Source organism: Phacochoerus africanus, chromosome 3, assembly GCF_016906955.1.
Source record: "Phacochoerus africanus isolate WHEZ1 chromosome 3, ROS_Pafr_v1, whole genome shotgun sequence".
NCBI classification, from domain to species: domain Eukaryota; kingdom Metazoa; phylum Chordata; class Mammalia; order Artiodactyla; family Suidae; genus Phacochoerus; species Phacochoerus africanus.
In genome coordinates this window covers 110,111,685-110,129,262 of record NC_062546.1, presented here as the reverse complement: position 1 = coordinate 110,129,262, position 17,578 = coordinate 110,111,685, and the positions used below count along the sequence as shown (strand labels likewise).

General features: G+C 43.1%; 1 protein-coding gene and 1 pseudogene across 2 annotated transcripts in view; one reads left to right on the top strand and one right to left on the bottom strand.

The window, feature by feature from the left end:
- WWC2 (WW and C2 domain containing 2) overlaps positions 1–17,578 on the bottom strand; it is a 182,258-nt gene that overhangs the window by 47,338 nt on the left and 117,342 nt on the right. For both annotated transcript variants that reach the window (XM_047772309.1, XM_047772310.1), the window contains 4 exons: positions 13,870–13,949; positions 8,394–8,523; positions 3,978–4,124; positions 2,314–2,387 (listed from right to left, as the gene is read on the bottom strand). In XM_047772309.1, the coding sequence (XP_047628265.1) occupies positions 2,314–2,387; positions 3,978–4,124; positions 8,394–8,523; positions 13,870–13,949 (431 nt within the window). The remainder of the gene's footprint in view (positions 1–2,313; positions 2,388–3,977; positions 4,125–8,393; positions 8,524–13,869; positions 13,950–17,578) is intronic.
- On the top strand, positions 4,501–4,904 carry LOC125123101 (lymphocyte antigen 6E-like; annotated as a pseudogene).

Sequence of the window (17,578 nt, the reverse complement as noted above, 5' to 3'; positions counted from 1 at the left end):
CTGTGTACTGGGAAGATAACCAGGGTTGTTCACAAGGGAAATGGCACTTGGCTGTTCTGACCATAAGCACATGATCAGGGCAAACCATAGACACAACTGATGTTGGCATAATGAACCCATATTCCTATTAAAAAATGTTGGATGATTATTCTGGGTATTGTTACAGCACCCACCAGAAAATGAAAATCAGAAAAAGGGGTCTTTTCCCATCTTTTTGATGGCAGAAGTTGTGGAAGAGAAGGAAAAGGTGATCGAAAAACATGATCGGGACATAGAAGAAGTTCCACACTCCTGTGCCCTAAGTTTCTTTCTTGAGTTAAAAATAAAATTGTCATCGTAACCTGGCGCTGCATACATAATGTACTTCTGATTTCCACCCATCGCCTGCACTTATGATAGATATAACATCAGCTTGTCTTCAGCTTTAACCACAAAACCATAAACAACTGTCTCAACGTACCAGAAAATTAATCATCAAAATGCTAAATAAGCATGATATTATTAGCTTCATTAAGGACATAAAACAAAAGCTGGAGGAGAAAACAGGTCTCAGAGAAACAGAACTTGCCTCTCTACTTACTCAGAATTGAGGAAGAAAAAGCATTTTCAACATATGCGTAAACCCTTGAGACATAGCTTCTCGTCAGAATCACTGGTAACTTTAAAATAAAACCCTGAATGCTAATAGAACAGCAAAGCTCTTTCTATTGTAAAGAACTAACATCTTAAGTTTTGATGTGACTGAATTAACCAAGTGAACTAGGAGCAAGGATGTAAAGAAGGAAAGAATGGCATCTGTTACTTGTGGGGTCAGGTACTGGGTAGGTCTTGAATTTTATTTGGAAAGAATGCACCAAATCTGGGCAAGAAGGTTTCTGGGATATGGTGCGTCAGCTCCAGATGGAAGGAAATATTAGTGGCCAAAGTGACGCAGAAGCTCAAGTGGCCTCAATGGCAGTTGAGTCAAAGCCCAAAGACCCAAGGACGTTAGGCCTGGCTCCCTGAGATTAGTTCTAAGTTGTGGCCCTTTTCTTTGGAAAACCAGATACCAGTCCTGGCTTTGTTTCTATCAGAGTCGAGGAGTTCTGGCTGCTAAGGGGCTGGCGTGCTCATGGCCAGAGAACCCTAAACAGGCTTCCCCATCACCAGACCACAAAAACACAAAGCCAACCTCAGCCCTTGCTAAGGGCAAAGCATGAGCGTGGGACCTGAGAAGCAGACAGTAAAGTATGCAGACTTCCCTAACCTCAAGGAATTTGTAATGTACTTGGGGAAATTTATAGGCATCAACATTGGCGGAGTAAAATGCTGCTCAGAGAGACTAAGCAACTTGCTTAAGCTCTTATGGTTAATAATTTGTGGAACGAAGCAAGGGGTTCTTTCAGTAACTCCAAGAACCAAGTAATAGTAGTAACAGAGGCTACACAGAGGCAAATATTCTACTTAGGCAGGTTAAGTAAGTACTTTGTTAAAGCCAGACAACCTCAGGAAGTCTGGCCAGTTACTTTCCAATTATCATCATCACCAACAATAATGGATGTACTTCGACATCCATCTGCTGGGCGGGCTCCTCAAGGTGGGAAAGCATGGTGGACCAGCATGTTCTCAGCCTAGCCGTTCCTGCTCCCATAGTGTAGGTCTGCCCCCCACCCCAGCTTCCTAAACAATAAAGCAGCAGCATGTAAAAACTTTTACAAGGAAAATAATGAAATGAAATGTATCAGCATGTCCCTCTCCCTCAGAACAAGCCCAGAGCCTGGAATCCGTCACCAAGGGAAAGACAAAGACGTCTCCCGGGCCTTCACCAGCAGAGTCACAAGGTAAGAAAATGGGATGGCAGACAGGGGTGAGGAAGTGAGGATATGAAGTGAGTCGCCCAGCAGCAGACACCTCAGCATCCTCCAGGTCACCAGCAGGGGGTCTTTGGGGCAAAGGAAGATGCTGGATGCTGTTTCCCTAAAACTTCTCAACTGCTACAAGCCACAGTATCCCGTTTCAACCTGCTTACTTTTAGTTGTAAATACCACACAAGCTCAAAGCTTCTTCCTTCCAGAAAGAAGGGGACAATTTCATTCCACCCCTCTCATTAATTCTCCTTGTTCTTCAGCTTTTTGGGGGGAGGGGTGAGACAAGAGAGCAAGTATGGAGGGAACCCCCCAACCTTAGAATCTAAAAACTGCAAGGTGACCTTGGTAAGAAGGTGTAGGGAGCGCCCACGAGGTGTCACTACAGGCGCAAAGATCAATTCTGGGGAAGGAAACCCTTGGTTGAGTCCGCTGACCACTGACCACTCAGCAGCTCCCCTGCTGTTACCTTCTTTTGGCTTCTTCGTACTGGAGGCTCAGCCTGACCTTTTCAGCTAAATTTGATCTGCTTCTCACTCCGATCTAGTAAAAAAAAAAGGGAAAAAGTCAATTAACTCTGCTAATGAATGAAATAAACTGCTTTTGTTTCTGGGAAGTACAACTAATTGAAAAGCTAAAGAAGATGGTTCTGAAATTGGGAACACCAGTTTAAAAAGGCACTTATTGGGAGTCCCAGTAGGGACAAAACATTTCTTTTTAATTCAAGCTTGTCTGTTTTTCAAAGACTTTAACATCATTTTCTCTACACATTAAATTCAAGAGAAAAAAATATCAGGTAAATGTTTCTGGAATCTAAGAGTTTGTGAAGGGCATACAGGTCAATAAAATTTATGAACTGGAACTAATTTCCTTGCCTCTATGAGCCATCATTTCCATCATTTAGCTTTCAAATGCACAAAACATAAACTAAATAACTTCGAAAATTATTCAAACAGGTAAGCCTCTACTGTTGGTCTCTACCTGTTCATAGCACCAAATTCAAAGAAGCATAGAGAATACAGAAAATAACTGGAAACTTATTGAAAAGTAAATATCTGCTAATGGCATCCTCAAAGGTGGAACACAAATTGTTAATAATATTTAAATATTTAATAACATTAAATATTTTCTTTTCTTTTTTCTTTTTTAGGGCCTCACCTGTGGCATATGGAAGTTCCCAGGCTAGGGGTCAAATCAGAGCTGGAGCTGCCAGCCGACACCACAGCCACAGCAAACCGGATCCGAGTTGTGTCTGTGACCTACACTGTAGCTCACAGCAACGCCAGATCCTCACTAAACAAGGCTGGGGATCAAACCTGAGTCCTCATGGATACTAGTCAGGTTTGCTTCTGCTGAGCCACTATAGCAACTCCCAACATTAAATACTTTCAAATGCCAGGTATATAAACCATAAATCAATCATTTTATTTATTTTTTATTTTTTTGTCTTTTGTTGTTGTTGTTGCTATTTCTTGGGCCGCTCCCGCAGCATATGGAGATTCCCAGGCTAGGGGTCTAATCGGAGCTGTAGCCACCGGCCTATGCCAGAGCCACAGCAACACGGGATCCGAGCCGCGTCTGCAACCTACACCACAGCTCACGGCAACGCCGGATCGTTAACCCACTGAGCAAGGGCAGGGACTGAACCCGCAACCTCATGGTTCCTAGTCGAATTCGTTAACCACTGTGCCACGACGGGAACTCCTAAATCAATCATTTTAATATAATCAACTTCAGATTTATAAAAACAAGTTTACTGGTTAGTTTTTAAAGGCATATATTTACCTTTCTCATTAGCCTTACTGTTTATTTGTAAGGACCTTAATTTCTAAGACTCTAAACTTAATAGGAAAAACTTAAAGTCTCATGTGTCTCTAGCCTTTCAATAGAGTCTCTAAATAAATACAGTATGACAAAGTTTGAACAAAGCTATTCATATGGACAAATCCTGATATGCCTGGCACTGAGGCAGAAAAGATAAGGCTATGCTTTTTAAAACCAATCTTATGAGTGTGAAATACTGAATGCACACAGCTGGAATTCACACCACCTTTCTAGCTCTGTTCCACCCATAGTGTAATTAGGGTCTATCGAGGACAGTTCTGGGCCAACCCTTCCACGTGGGTAACTTACATCTCCGGAAATGCTTGTCTGTGACCCAGCATCCAGGGTCTGTCTAGAGAGAGATAAATGGGAGTTCACAGGACTGGATCTCAAGTCTGGCTCAGATGTGCCAGTGCTCTGGTCCAAATGAAACCGCTCCTGCAGCTTAGCAAGGCTCTGTTCAGGAAAGACCAAGTACCCCATGAGGCTTAGCATTTAAGAGGGTGAAACTTCCCCACTAGGTAAAATTAAATTGAAAGAACTGATCTCAATAGAAAAAAAAAATTACTTTATCTTAGTAGGTCCTTATCACTTTAAGTTGTTGAAAAAAAAATAGTGTAGAATATAATTTTTGCATATACACACAGGGCTTTGAAATTATGTATGATCAGGCCGCCACCTTGCAGACCTGGACTGTGAGTGGCTGTGGGCACGGGCACAGGCGTGGGCTGGGCAGCGCCGACAGGCGACAGGCGAGGGACCTGGGTCCAGCGGCAAGCAGGGTTGACTTTGTCTTCGTCAGACCCCAGACGGGACACCTGTCCCCTCCAGAATGAAGGTCTTCCTGCTAGCACTGCTGGCTGCCCTCCTGGGTGTGGAGCGAGCCCACTCCCTGCTGTGCTTCTGTTGCATGAACAAGAACAACAAGTTTTACTGCCTGAAGCCCACCATCTGCTCCGATTCAGACAACTACTGCATGGTCATCTCTGCATCTGGCAGCATCAGGAACGTGGTCGACTTTGGCTACACCCTGAACAAGGGCTGCTTGCTCCCCGATTGGTCCTGGCCCGAGCGTCAATCTCAGTGTGGCGTCTGTAGGCACCCACTGCTGCCAGAGCTTCCTGTGTAACATCAGTGTGACCCATGGCGGGCTGCTGGCCAGTGCCACTGTGCTGGGCCTCGGGCTCCTGCTCAGCCTACTGTCAGCTCTGCTGCGGTTTGGCCCCTGACCCTGGGCTACTGTGCCCTGCCCAGACTCCCAAAGCTCAGGAAGAAAGGAAAGCCCAGCCCCTCAAGGGATCTTGAGGCTGACTCCTCACCCTGCTGATCCCACCCCCTCAGCCCTGGCACCCCACAGGCAGCCCGCTCCCTGCACCTACACCTGCCAGCCACCCTGACTTTTGTGTCAGGCCTTCCTTGGGGGGGGACTTGGGAACAGATACTGAGGGTCCCACGGTCAGAACTGAGTTCCTGCTCCTGTGTGCCCCCAGGTATGGAAGATGGGCTGTGTGGACAGGCGTGTGGCCCATGTGTCCTGCCAGGCGTGCGTAAGCATGCAGCCGTGTGTGAGGGGAGGCGTAGAAGTGTCGGAGTCCAGTATCAGCAGCCCTCAGAACCCCAAGTGTCAACACAGCCCCTTCCCCCCAGCATCTCTAAGTAGCTCATTTTGCTTGGAGGGCAGCCTTATGGGAGGCCAGGGTTCCACCATCCCAGGTCTAGGCTGCTGACCCAGGACGTGGCACCCACCTTCGGATCCCGCTGCAGCCCTTGCTCTCCACCCCCCACTGAAGCCCTCCTGCTGCTTTGGTGCCTCAAATAAACAAGGATGTTCCCACCCCCCCTAAAAAAAGTGTGTAAGATCATCTTAAACAGGTTATCCTTCCCAAGACAGCCTGGGAATTTTTCACCCCATAAGTAATGCACCTTTATATCTAATGTTTCTTATTTCTAAAATTTTGTTAAAATGAAGTCTATGTTAATAAGAACTACTCACTTTATGTAGTAGAAATTACGGAAGCTTGCAATACCTATAATGCAATCTCATTTTAGATGTGGCAGGAAAACTTCCCACTTAGAAGACTTCTACAATTATGCCATTTTATATCTGGGCAGGACCCAAGAGATTATTTCGTTCACATTAATGTTAGAGATTAGGAAACGGAAGCCCACAAGTCACATCAGTACCCATGGTGATGTTTGGATTGGGAAAGTGCATAATCACAATCGAATGTGACTGGTGTTGGCACCCAGGTTTAATAGAGTGAGTTTACTTTAGAGGGAGGATGTGGGCAGGTGAAAGTATTAAAAAGGAAAAGTCTAAATTGATACCAACAACCCCCCAAGAAACACTAATAAAAACGCTAGAAGCTCTTTACTATCAACTTTCAGGAGAGCCAGGATTTAATCCTGATATCTAAATTCTCATAAGAAATTAGAAATATCAGTGATCTGATATTTGCTTTTCACTTAACCTTTCCTATTTTCTTTCAAAGGGTATTTATACAAAATATATATGCGAGAGGATTATCAAATATTACAGAAAAAAAAAAAGAAAACTTTGAGGGACTCTGAACAAATCTTTTCTATTTTTTCATGGGAACAGTGCAAAGATGTGTATTCTTCAAACCTGCAATGACAATGCACTCAATCGAGTAGGTTATGATTAGCATGTTTTTAAATGAAACAGAAGAGACTAGAAAATAAAATCAAAGTATATTAATAACATTAAGAAGGCATATTTCTGTGAAATTTTTGTGTGCCTATGTATCTATAGGTAAAGGCATTTGTGTTGCTGAGTTCTGATGTAAAATATATTTCTTACCTTGGGTTATTGCCAAAGAGGTTTGAAAGTCACAGAAGATGTCTAATGTACCTTTCAGCCCTACTGTTGATTTCTGTATCTACTAATTATTTTATATATTTGGCATTAAAAAAGGAATCTAATTTTGAAATTTAACCTGACCTGTGTATAAACCCAAAGTTTACAGGAAGAATCAAAGATGACCTAAAATTGCTAAATTATTAGGTTCCAACATAAATTTTTTCAAGTTCCATTAACTTTTTCAAAGGACATATTATGTGTACTTAAGGAATTACTAATTTAGACAGCAGGATCACTGTAATAATTAAAAACACATCCAAGTAAAGTTTAGTATATGTTACATATATGTTAGAACCACATATTCTGGAGCAAGACTTCCTGGGTCTGAACTCAGGTCCTGCAAATTTAAGTAACTTAACCTTCTCTTTACTGTGATTTTCTGTGCTGTCAATCAGTTGAGGATAATAACAGTGACTATCTTTAGGGCTACTGTGAGAACTAAATGAAGAATTTCCCTGGAAGGCAGGCAGAAGATTGCCTGGCACAAAGTCAAGTACTTTAAGTATTTGCTATGATTACTGTTGTCTTTTCTATTTATTTTCTTCTTGAAAGTTATTTCAAAATTCCCCAAATGTGGAGTTCCCTTGTGGCACAGTAGCTTAAGGATCTGGCATTGTTACTGAAGTGGCTTGGGTCGCTGCTGTGGCGAGGGTTCAATTCCTGTCAGGAATGTTCACATGTTGTGCAGATGGCCAAAAAAATCCCCCCAATGCAAAATTACATGCATTCAAGAATATCCACATATATTCAACTAGCATTTTGAAAATGACATGAGGAAACTGAATATGGTATTTAAATGCAGAGGTTCTACAAGAATGCAAACCATGGGCTTTAACATTTTTCGAAAGGCACAGACTAAATCCTCATTCAGCTAGGTAAAGAACTCCAAATACCTGAAATATTTTTTTGGCCTCACCCACAGCATGTGTAAGTTTGAACCCATGCCACAGCAGCGACCCAAGCCACTGCGGTGACAATGCTGGATCCTTATCATGCCTGAGCCACAAGGGAACTCCTGAACTCCTGAAATATTACAAAGAATTCTCAGTGCTTGTGATAATTATGGGATGGTGGGGAGGTAAGAGGAATTAGATACTTCTTAAAAAAAAAAAAACTTGACTGTTTCTGCTAAAAATAGATATTCATAATGCAGAACACTGAATGGTTCCCTGAATGGTTGTTTTCTCTATACATAAGGCTGGCTCGCTGGAGCCTGGAGCCATAAGGTGAAAATAGATGTACAGGTATAACAAGGAGATCTTCTGCCATCAGCATTTCTCCTAGGGTGACTATACAGACACCCCCAGCCTGGTGGGCATCCCCCATCCCACCCCCAGCTAGCGCCCTGGAATCTCCTGGGGTGGGGAAAAGATGTTCTAAGCTCCTCTTATCCCCTCCCCCACTCTCCAAGGCACAGCATCTACTTAATGATGACAGGCGACATACCCTTTATGCATCCTGGGCTGAGGATTACTGGTTTAGATAACCCTGCTTATCAGGGCTACATGAAGTTTTCAGTGGGCTGCAGGTTGCACCAAGATGCTAATCTCCTTACATGGGCTCCAAGATCCAGCAGCCCCAGTCTCAAAGGTCATCCAAAGCCTGCCTTCAAATAAGCATATCAGAACCTTGGCACCAATCTGTTTTCCTCCAAGGAGACGGCGGCCTGAGCGCCTATAACAATCTCCTAGGGGACCAAGTTCCACATGAATGGGGTTGGGTAAGGTGGCAGTTGGGTTGATAAAGGGCCATCCGGACTCTGATGGAGAACTTTTGCCCCAAGACAAGTTTTGAGGGGCTCCAGAAGGTAGCAGTTTGACTTAACAAAATGTTCGATCACATACCTGCATCAGATCCTGTTTTTCTTTTTCTCCTGAGCTAATAGCCTTTCTGATGGATTTCAGCTCAGTTAGAATGGCTTTGGCTTCACTAAGTTCATAGCCACTCTGGCCTCCAGACATTTTTTTATCAATTCTGTTAAAGGGGAAAAAAAGGTAAAACAAATCAAGCAATAACAGAGCACAAGTTAAAGAGACAGTAGGACATGGGTTTGGGGTTGCCTTAGATTATTTGGCTATTTAGGTCATGCACACCAGTGTCAAGCTGATGGTTTCTCGTTCTCCCTCTTCTGATCACTTTGACCTGAGACTCTCTCACCCTCACTCATCCCCAGTCCACTGGAATCACCTTCAGCCTCAGGCCTTTTGTCTTCAATCTGTTTGGGTGACCCTACTGCTAGCTGAACTCAAACCTCATCACAGGCTGATCCTGACCTGCAACTTGAGAAAGAAGGCTCGGGACATGGGGAGCACAGGAACCTGAGGATTCGTCACTGCTCCCGAATTTTACATGCCACCATGTCTGTGCACAGCACCTACTTATTTCTTTTGCAATATATGAAAAGTATTCTATTTTTATGACAGTGACGAGTCAAGATAAAATTGCCTGCCTCGCTGAGTGAGTGCAAATCTAGGAATGAGGCAGAGAGCAGATGTGGCCATTTGTCCTCTGAGGTTGAGTAAAGAGTGCGTCAATGAGCTGGTTATTGCCTCTGCAGATCTGCTTACCAAGCGTCCTTACAGTCCACATGGTTGCCCTATGCCAGAGGATTTCATGTAACCTAATTCTTTGTGTTTGAAGGGCCCAATGAAATAACCTAATCTTTCTTAAAAAAAAAAAAAAAAAAAGGCTTAACAGTTTCTTCCCAATCCCTCTCCTGGTTCTCCCCAACACCTATGCTGCCTGGGACATGTTATGAAAGAACTTGGGCTTCACTTGAGGAACACATGGCCACGCCTGTGCCCCATCAGCCAACAACGCTATTACACACGTTCTCGGATGGAGCCTTGCGTTAGTCACAGACTCTCCAGAGCAACGGCACCTATTAAATCACAGAAAAGTGGCTCTGAGCTAATTCGGTTTATAACATTTAATAATTTCTATTTATTTCAGTGTGAAGGGTATGGTCTGGAAAAAAAAAAAAAAAAACCTAACACATTATCTCATTCACTCTTCCAAACTCTATTCCAACAAGGGCAATTTGTAGAAAACTTATTTTCCCAAGTACTATTTTAGAAAATATTTTATGATGCTAAACAAGAAATCAGAGTCTAAAGGACCTAAGAAAATAAAATAAATTTCATCATCGGGTCATTCTATAATAAAGTACACCCAATGAAGTCATGGAATTACACACACACACACACACACACACACATACAGTATTTGTGATTGGAAGGGACCCTAGAGAAGATCATCTAGTCATGTTTCTTCCGAGTGAAGAAGCTGAGACCAGAAAGTTTATGAAAATTTAGCCCATAGCTTACATAAACACTTAGCTAAGTAATACAGCCGTCCTCAAAATGAAAGACTCAAGCTTGGGGTTCCTAAGACTATTGCATTTAGAATATTTGATAGGAACCCTGGAAGTACTTTGAATATTGGTTAATTACATTTATTTTGGGAGGGCTTTATCAATGCAATTGTTGGCTCCCTTAAGCACCGTAACTACCAAATTAGTTGAGGCGAAAGGCTTGTTTTATTAAGAAAAAAAAGTCTGTGAGAATTCACAATACTGTTAGTAATAAAGGCATATCAAACTGTCCAAGTGACTTTCTAAAGCCCAAATAATTTCTCCCTATTTGTAGAAGACCTGCAGAATTTAGTGGTAAAACAAATCTTTAATTCAGAAATCATCTTTGACATTTGAAAATAAAAGCAGGTGGAACTGTTTTTTCAGAAGTAAACTTTAACATTTAAAAATAATTCAAAAGAAAATCATGGACTTGGAGAACAGACTTGTGGTTGCCAAGGGGGAGGTAGTGAGATGGATTGGGAGCTTGGGGTTAACAGATGCAAACTACTGCCTTTGGAATGGATTAGCAATGAGATCCTGCTGTGTAGCACTGGCAACTATGTATGGTCACTGATGATGAAGCATGATAATGGGAGAAAAAAGAATCTATATATTTATGTGTAACTGGGTCACCACACTGTACAGTAGGAAAAAAATTGTATTGGGGAAATAACAATTAAAAAAAATTCAAGATTGCTAATTCAAATTTCAGACAGTTTTAAAAATAGATGAGAATTTCTCTGACAGCCACTGCTCAGCTGAATGTTAAATATGACAAGAACCACATCCACTCAGCATTCACCAATGGAACCCCTTTTGGTCTTTCTTTCCCTTTTTCCTGCCTCATTTGAACCCCTCTACTTTATTTATTTATTTTTTGGCTGCTCCCTCAGCTCGTGAAAATTTCCAGGACAGGGATCAAACCCATGCCATAGCAGTGACCTGAACCATGGCAGTGACATTGATGGATCCTTAACCCACTGAGCCACCAGGGAACTCTCTACTTTAAATGTTGTTTTTCCCCTTTACCTCCATGTTCCCCCCCCCCTTTTTTTTTTAACTTTTTAGGGCCACACCTGCATCATATGGAAATTCCCAGTCTAGGGGTTGAATCAGAGCAGTAGCTGCCAGCCATGGCCATAGCCACAGCAACGCCAGATCCAAGCAGTGTCTGCAACCTACACCACAGTTCACGGCAATGCAGGATCATTAACACACTGAGTGAGGCCAGGGATCAAACCCGAGTCTTCATGGATACTAGTCGGGTTTGTTACTGCTGAGCCACTATGGGAACTCCATGTTTTTCTTTTCCCTCCACTTTTCATCTCTCCCCTTTTCTCTCTTTTGACCATAACTGACTACAAAATAAAGTATTAACATCAGCTGCTGATTTTTAAAACAAAGTATGTACTGTGCTTTTTACTCTTAATTGAGAAATAAACATTTTATATTCTTCCCTAAAAAGCTAAAAAAAATTTTTTTGGTTTGTGTATACCCTAATTAATTTTTCCCCTAAAATCTCACCCTCTGCATGCCTTCCCTAGAAAATGTGTACCCGCTGGGCCAAACTTTTAAAGATACTGTAAGTACCCTTAGCTTGCTGAGTGTTTCATCACTTTCCATTTTCCAGTTTTGAATGAACACTGGAGGTGGCAAAGCTGAAATACACTTCTCTTCCTAATATCCAACTACACATAAGCTACACTACCACTCAGGCCAAAGTCGAATTTGGGACCACAGTCTGAAATGAGTAATGAAAAGAATAAAACCACCTTCGTTCATCTGGCATAAACTATGGCACCAGGTAAAATGAAAGCCAGGTTTAAATTACTTAGTAATACCAGATGCCACAAAATGATTCCATTTTATTGTGAACAGTGAAAACTTGCAAAAGTCTGTGGTGGGATTCTGCTTAAATCTTTTCCTGAAATATACTTTCTGTCCTAGCTCCACGCAAAAGTCCCCTTAGAGTATGGGGAATGAGGTTTCTTGAAAAGTATGGTCTCTGGGTTTAATCGATTATTATTCAATCTTCTAGTAGCATGGTGGTTTAGATTTGAATGAAAACAGCTTTATTTTGTCTATAGTTAAGGTCAACAAGAGAGTTCTCTGATGTTAGATATCATATCTTTCTGCTCTTGGTTCAATGGATTAGAATCACTGCAAGAGAAAGCCTGAATTTCTGCAACAAATGTCCATTGTTTTCTTGTGGAATGTTATTGACAGATTCTTAAACATGCCTTAGATTCCTATAAAAATTGCTTGCAAGCAAACTGCTTTGAAACAATACGGCATTGTTACATCAATATAACAAAAACAGCAAGTTTGGCTAACCTTTAATCCCGGGTGGTGACATGAGTTATAATTTCATGTGCCTTAAAAATATGTAACGTGTGGCTAAACGTGTGGCACTCTTCAAAGTTGATTTCCCCTCCCCGCTCCTGCCTCAAAGCCCTCCTTTATGTTGATATACAACTTACTAGATAACACATTTGGGTATTTCTAGGTCTGCTCAGTTTTTAGGGCAGCCTTGCAACCAAATGAGAGTTTTTGAACAGAGCTGTACCTGAGAACCACCTAGAGATCTCATAAAATATTACATGGGGTGGAGACCAGAAACAGGGTTTTTTGTTTTTTAATTTTATGGCTGCATCCATAGCATATGGGCCAGGAACTAAATCCAAGCTGGAGCTGTGACTTATGCCCACTGCACTGGGTCGTGGATCAAACCTGTGCCTCAGAAGCAACCTGAGCTGCTGTAGTTGGATTCTGAACCTACTGCACCACAGCAGGAAATCCCAGAAACAGGGACTTTTAAAGAGCTCCTCAGATATTCCAATAGGCAGTCAGGTTTGAGACCACCAGGATGGGTGCATCTGAAAGAATATCACAGTCATGATCATGAGGTGAGTGTCAGAAACAAACACTGAGACAGTAAACCCAGTGTCTGAAAAGAACATCACATGGCTGGTGGTCAGGAGGAGTGAATAGGGTTCCCAAAATTTAACTCGTAATCCAAACGGTATAGAACAATCAGCTTACGTGGTCCGGCCTGAGAGCATGTAGGGTGTTTAACGGGGAAACACCCTGATGCCTTGGACTGCTGCTTAGGGAGTGGGGAAGAACAGGAACCCACCTGACCTGGAGCCCATGGGGACCCCTGTGAATAAGGCCCCCTTGCTACAGGTGGCACCCAGCCAGGTGGCATGAGGAGGGAGGGAAGGGGGAAGCAGCTGGCTGCCTTTCAAAGGATGAGGCCTCGGCCCTCCCTGGTCATGTGGCTGCTTCCCTTGGATGGGGGACCCCGGGTGGTGCTTTGGGAGCTGGGACGTCTTGGGGCCTGTTGGGATCCCGTTACGCTGGGCTTCCTCAGCAGGAAGAAGGTGATTTCAGGGCTGGGAACTGGGCAGGGATTTCCTCCTGGAGGATTTCTAGCCTCTGTCATCTACGTTCTCATGCCCGGCTCAGCCTAGAGCTGGGATCCAGCCGACCGCCGCACAGAGACACAAAGCGCAGAAGGAAGACGGGAGGGGAGGCGCTCACTCAGCTCCTCTGCAGACACCCCCTGCTGTGCTCGCTGTCATCAGCTGCCACCAGGTGAGCCTAGGGCAGACACACGTGGCCAGGCCTCTGAGCTCAGAGGGCTCAGAGGTGCAGGCTCACTGCAGCAACAGAGAGCAGGCCGGAGGGGACCTGGAGGACAAAGCCAAGTTTTTCACTTTGGTTTCCTTGGATGCCCAATGATTAGTAAAAACTTTAGACCTTTTCAAAGGATATAGATTTTTCCCAAGTTTTGTGTGTGTGTTGTTGGTTGATTGTTATTCTGTTTTTTGGTACTCAGCTCTGTGCTTTGTACTTTATTTCTCTTTGAGAAATCTCTTAAGTCATCTGTGCTTCTATTTTCTTTGTATCAGTTTGAGGGCTTTGGATTATTCAGGAGTCAATTTTCATATTTTTATACTCACTGTTTCAAGGTTGCAAAGCCTTGTTCTTTATAGAGCAATTCTTGCTTCATCTGTGAGAGCTCTCGCTTCAGCTTTTTAACCTTTTGTGAGAAATCAATGTAAATATGAATGTTTGTAAATAATTAGCAACACCGCTTTAAAAGGTAATCCACTAGTAAACTATTAAACACATAAACAAACACAGCCATGAGTTTAACATTCACTCGACTAGTTTCTCCTGGACATAAATTCTATGGAAGGTAGATTTAGTTTAAATGATCGTTAATGCGCATTATTTCTCATATTTACCTTCATCATCGTAACATTATTATGAGTTGGACATCACGATGGTCTCTGCGATAAACAGCCAGTATGGGGAGAGGCAGGACATTCAGCCAGGGTCTGTCTGACTCTGTCCTCACCCTTCCCTATACTTCAGGTCCCCTGGCCACCGTTCTGCTCCCTCAACTGTACCAGCTGTACCAGCCTCAGGGCGTCTGCACGCGCCGTGCCCCCTGCTAAGAGGCTTCTCCCTCAGATTATCAATAGCTGACTCCGAGTCACCCAGCCTTGGCTCCACGTTACCTTTTCAAACAGCATTTCTCTGGCCATCCCACCCGGAACCATCCCTCCGTTTTGTTTAGTTCACAGTACTTTCCAAGAGCTGAAACTATATGTATGTGTACTTGTTTCCTGTCTGTCCCCCATGGGAAAATGGGAAGCATCGCACCAGCTGGATCTCAAGCTTCTAGAATGGTACCAGGTGAACAGCAGGGGATCGATAAATATTTGTTGTCAAAACTGATAAAGTTTTTTTTTTTCTTGTTCTCTTTGGTAGTAACAATACTAAAATTTGGCAGGTCAGAGAAATGGCACAAGCCCTATTTAGTTACAAAGGAAAGGTCTTCTCATGGGTGTCAGAATCTTATTTCCACATATTAAGTTACAGCCTTAAGTTTTCAGCACATTCTGTTTTAGAGTATTTCAATGTATTTTGAACTTTTATTTCCTATTTATTATACCCATGCCATAAATATTTACTGATTCTCCACAATGTGTCAGATCCTGGGTTCTGAAGGGTGAATAAAACAGACCTGATCTTTGCCCTTATAGGTCTTACAGAGTGACGAGGAGCCTGACACCGGGAAAATAATCATCCAACCAAATAAATCTTACCGACTGCCATAGGTGCTATAAAGGAAAAGCACACAGTAGTTGAAGACATAAAGGGGGACAGGATTTAGTCTGAGGCTTTGGGTAAAGTCTGGGAGGAAATGAGAGATGAGTAGGCGTCACTGACAGAGGGGGTCCCCACAAGGCTGAGCTTGTGAATAAACACTGAACAATGGGAGGGGAAAGTCAGCAGGTCTCTGGGATTTAAAGAAAGCTACCTACCACTGCTGGGTGACAGAGGTGTGCATGGCGGGGGGTGGGGATGGAAAAGGAAGGCTGATTACACAGAGCCTGAAGCCACATTGAGGATTTCTAAATCTGCTTCTAAGAACAATGAGAATCAAGGAGGGATTGTAAAGCATGAGCTGCATTATGATTTTAAAAGATCACTGTGATGATGCCACGGCGACTGGACCAGAGGGGCCCGAAGGGGCCAACCTGCCTGCACTGGGGCTGACAGGCAGGCAGTGCTATAGGAAAAATATATTTTAGAGGCAGAGTCAACGGGACTTGGTGACGGCTCAGGGTGGGGTGTGAGGGGAAGGTGTGTCAAAGATCACTTCCAAAATCTTCGGTGCACGAAGGTACTTTCCTTGAGAGTGGGACCAGGTCTTGGGGGGAGAGAGGAAGGGTTTTTGTTTTGTTTTAGGGCCACATTTGTGGCATATGAAATAGAGGTCAAATCAGAGCTGCAGCTGAGGCCTACACCACAGCCACAGCAACACCTATGCGGGTCTGAGCGGCGTCTGCAGCCTATGCCACAGCTTGCAGCAACACTGGATCCTTAACCCACTGAGTGAGGCCAGGGGTAGAACCCTAATCCTCATGGACGCTAGTCATGTTCTTAACCTGCTGAGCCACAATGGGAATTGCTAGGGGTTTTCTATAAGACATTTCTTTTTCTGATACCCATGACACTTGAAAGGCAACTGGGATATGTGGACTTGAAGTGTCTAGACTAGAGATATAAAATTAGGAGTCACTGACATACAGATGCTATTTTAACTGCATGAGAACACATAAGATCACCTAGGGAGTGTGCACTGGGAAGGGAAGGGAGCTCAGGAAGACCTGGGCATCTCCATCACTCAGAGGGCAATGAGAGGAAGAGACAAAGTACATCATGAAGTGGAGGCAAGAGCAGTCGCAGGATGACAAGGGGAGTGGCAGGATGAAGAGAAGAGGGTCGAGAGGGAGCAAGGCTCTTCAAGGCATCAAACGGCAGGGACAAATGCTGTGTGATACTACATTTGTCGACTATAAGGCACAATATTTTGGATACAGGAGATATTCAATAACTCATCTGCTGAGTCTATCTGGAGGTTTAACAGTTTGTGCCCCAAGGAACATTAGGGAAAAGGAAATACAAATAATTGTGTTGCAAGACCCAATTCACAACTACAAAGAGAGGTACAAACAATGCTACTGGAGTCCAGGGGAGGGGATTACTTATGGACGGGGCATGGGGGCAGCCTCAGCAAGGAGGAAGAGATTCAGAGCTGAATTTTGAAGGTGTTTCGTATTCACAAAGTACAGCCAGAAAGCTCACATAGTCCAGTAAAGATATCTCAGTTTTAGTGTCAGACTTTTATCATGTCGGGAGCCATGTAACTTCATCCCACTGGTAATTCTACTTCTGACAGTGCTCTCAAAAGCTTTTTACCAAAAAAGACTAACATTTTTATTTAAAAACGACATGAGAGTTTCCATTGTGTCTCAGCAGGTTAAGAACCCAATGTAATATCCAAGAAGATGCAGGTTCGATCCCTGGCCTTGCTCAGTGGGTTAAGGATCCAGCGTCGCCCTGAGCTGCGGTGTAGGTTGCAGACATGGCTTAGGTTCCATGTTGCTGTGGCTGTGGTGTAGGCTGGCAGCTGCAACTCCAATTTGACCCCTAGCCTGGGAATGTCCATATACTGCAGGTGTGGCCCTTAAAAACAACAACAACAACAACAACAACAACAACAATAGAAATCTGGAAATCTCAAATAGCTGGGCTGAAACCTGTCTTTACCTCTGAAAATACTGTTGATAAAACAATGGTGATATGGAGCCCTCTTGGAACAACTGAGTTAAAACATTACACCTCTCTGACATAAAATGGCATGCTACTTAAAATCATTTTGACTGTGAAGACATCCCAATTTAATCTCTTTCAAAAATTACCATTTAAAATTTAAATTAGCTTTGACAATTTAGATTCTCTTCTTGTTTAAGTGATTTGAGATTTTATTGTATGTTGGGAAACATACACCTGTGTTTCCTTTTCTTCCACATTATTTACTTCACCTACTTGGCTGAAAGCTACTGTTTTGATTTTGGAGTCTTCTGAGTGGGTTACTGAATGGTCCTTAGCTCTCGAATATCAATGTTGCATTTTATTTTGTCAATGATGAAAAAGGTTGATTTTATCATAATGACTATTGAAAACAGGTATCATTTCCAACCTGACATTATTTACAACTGTTTTTGCTTATAGGAGTGTGGTCTTAACTGTTGGACACCCTTTCTTCTCAGAGGACAGTTTGACATGGTTCGCTGTTAGAGGATCACTGTT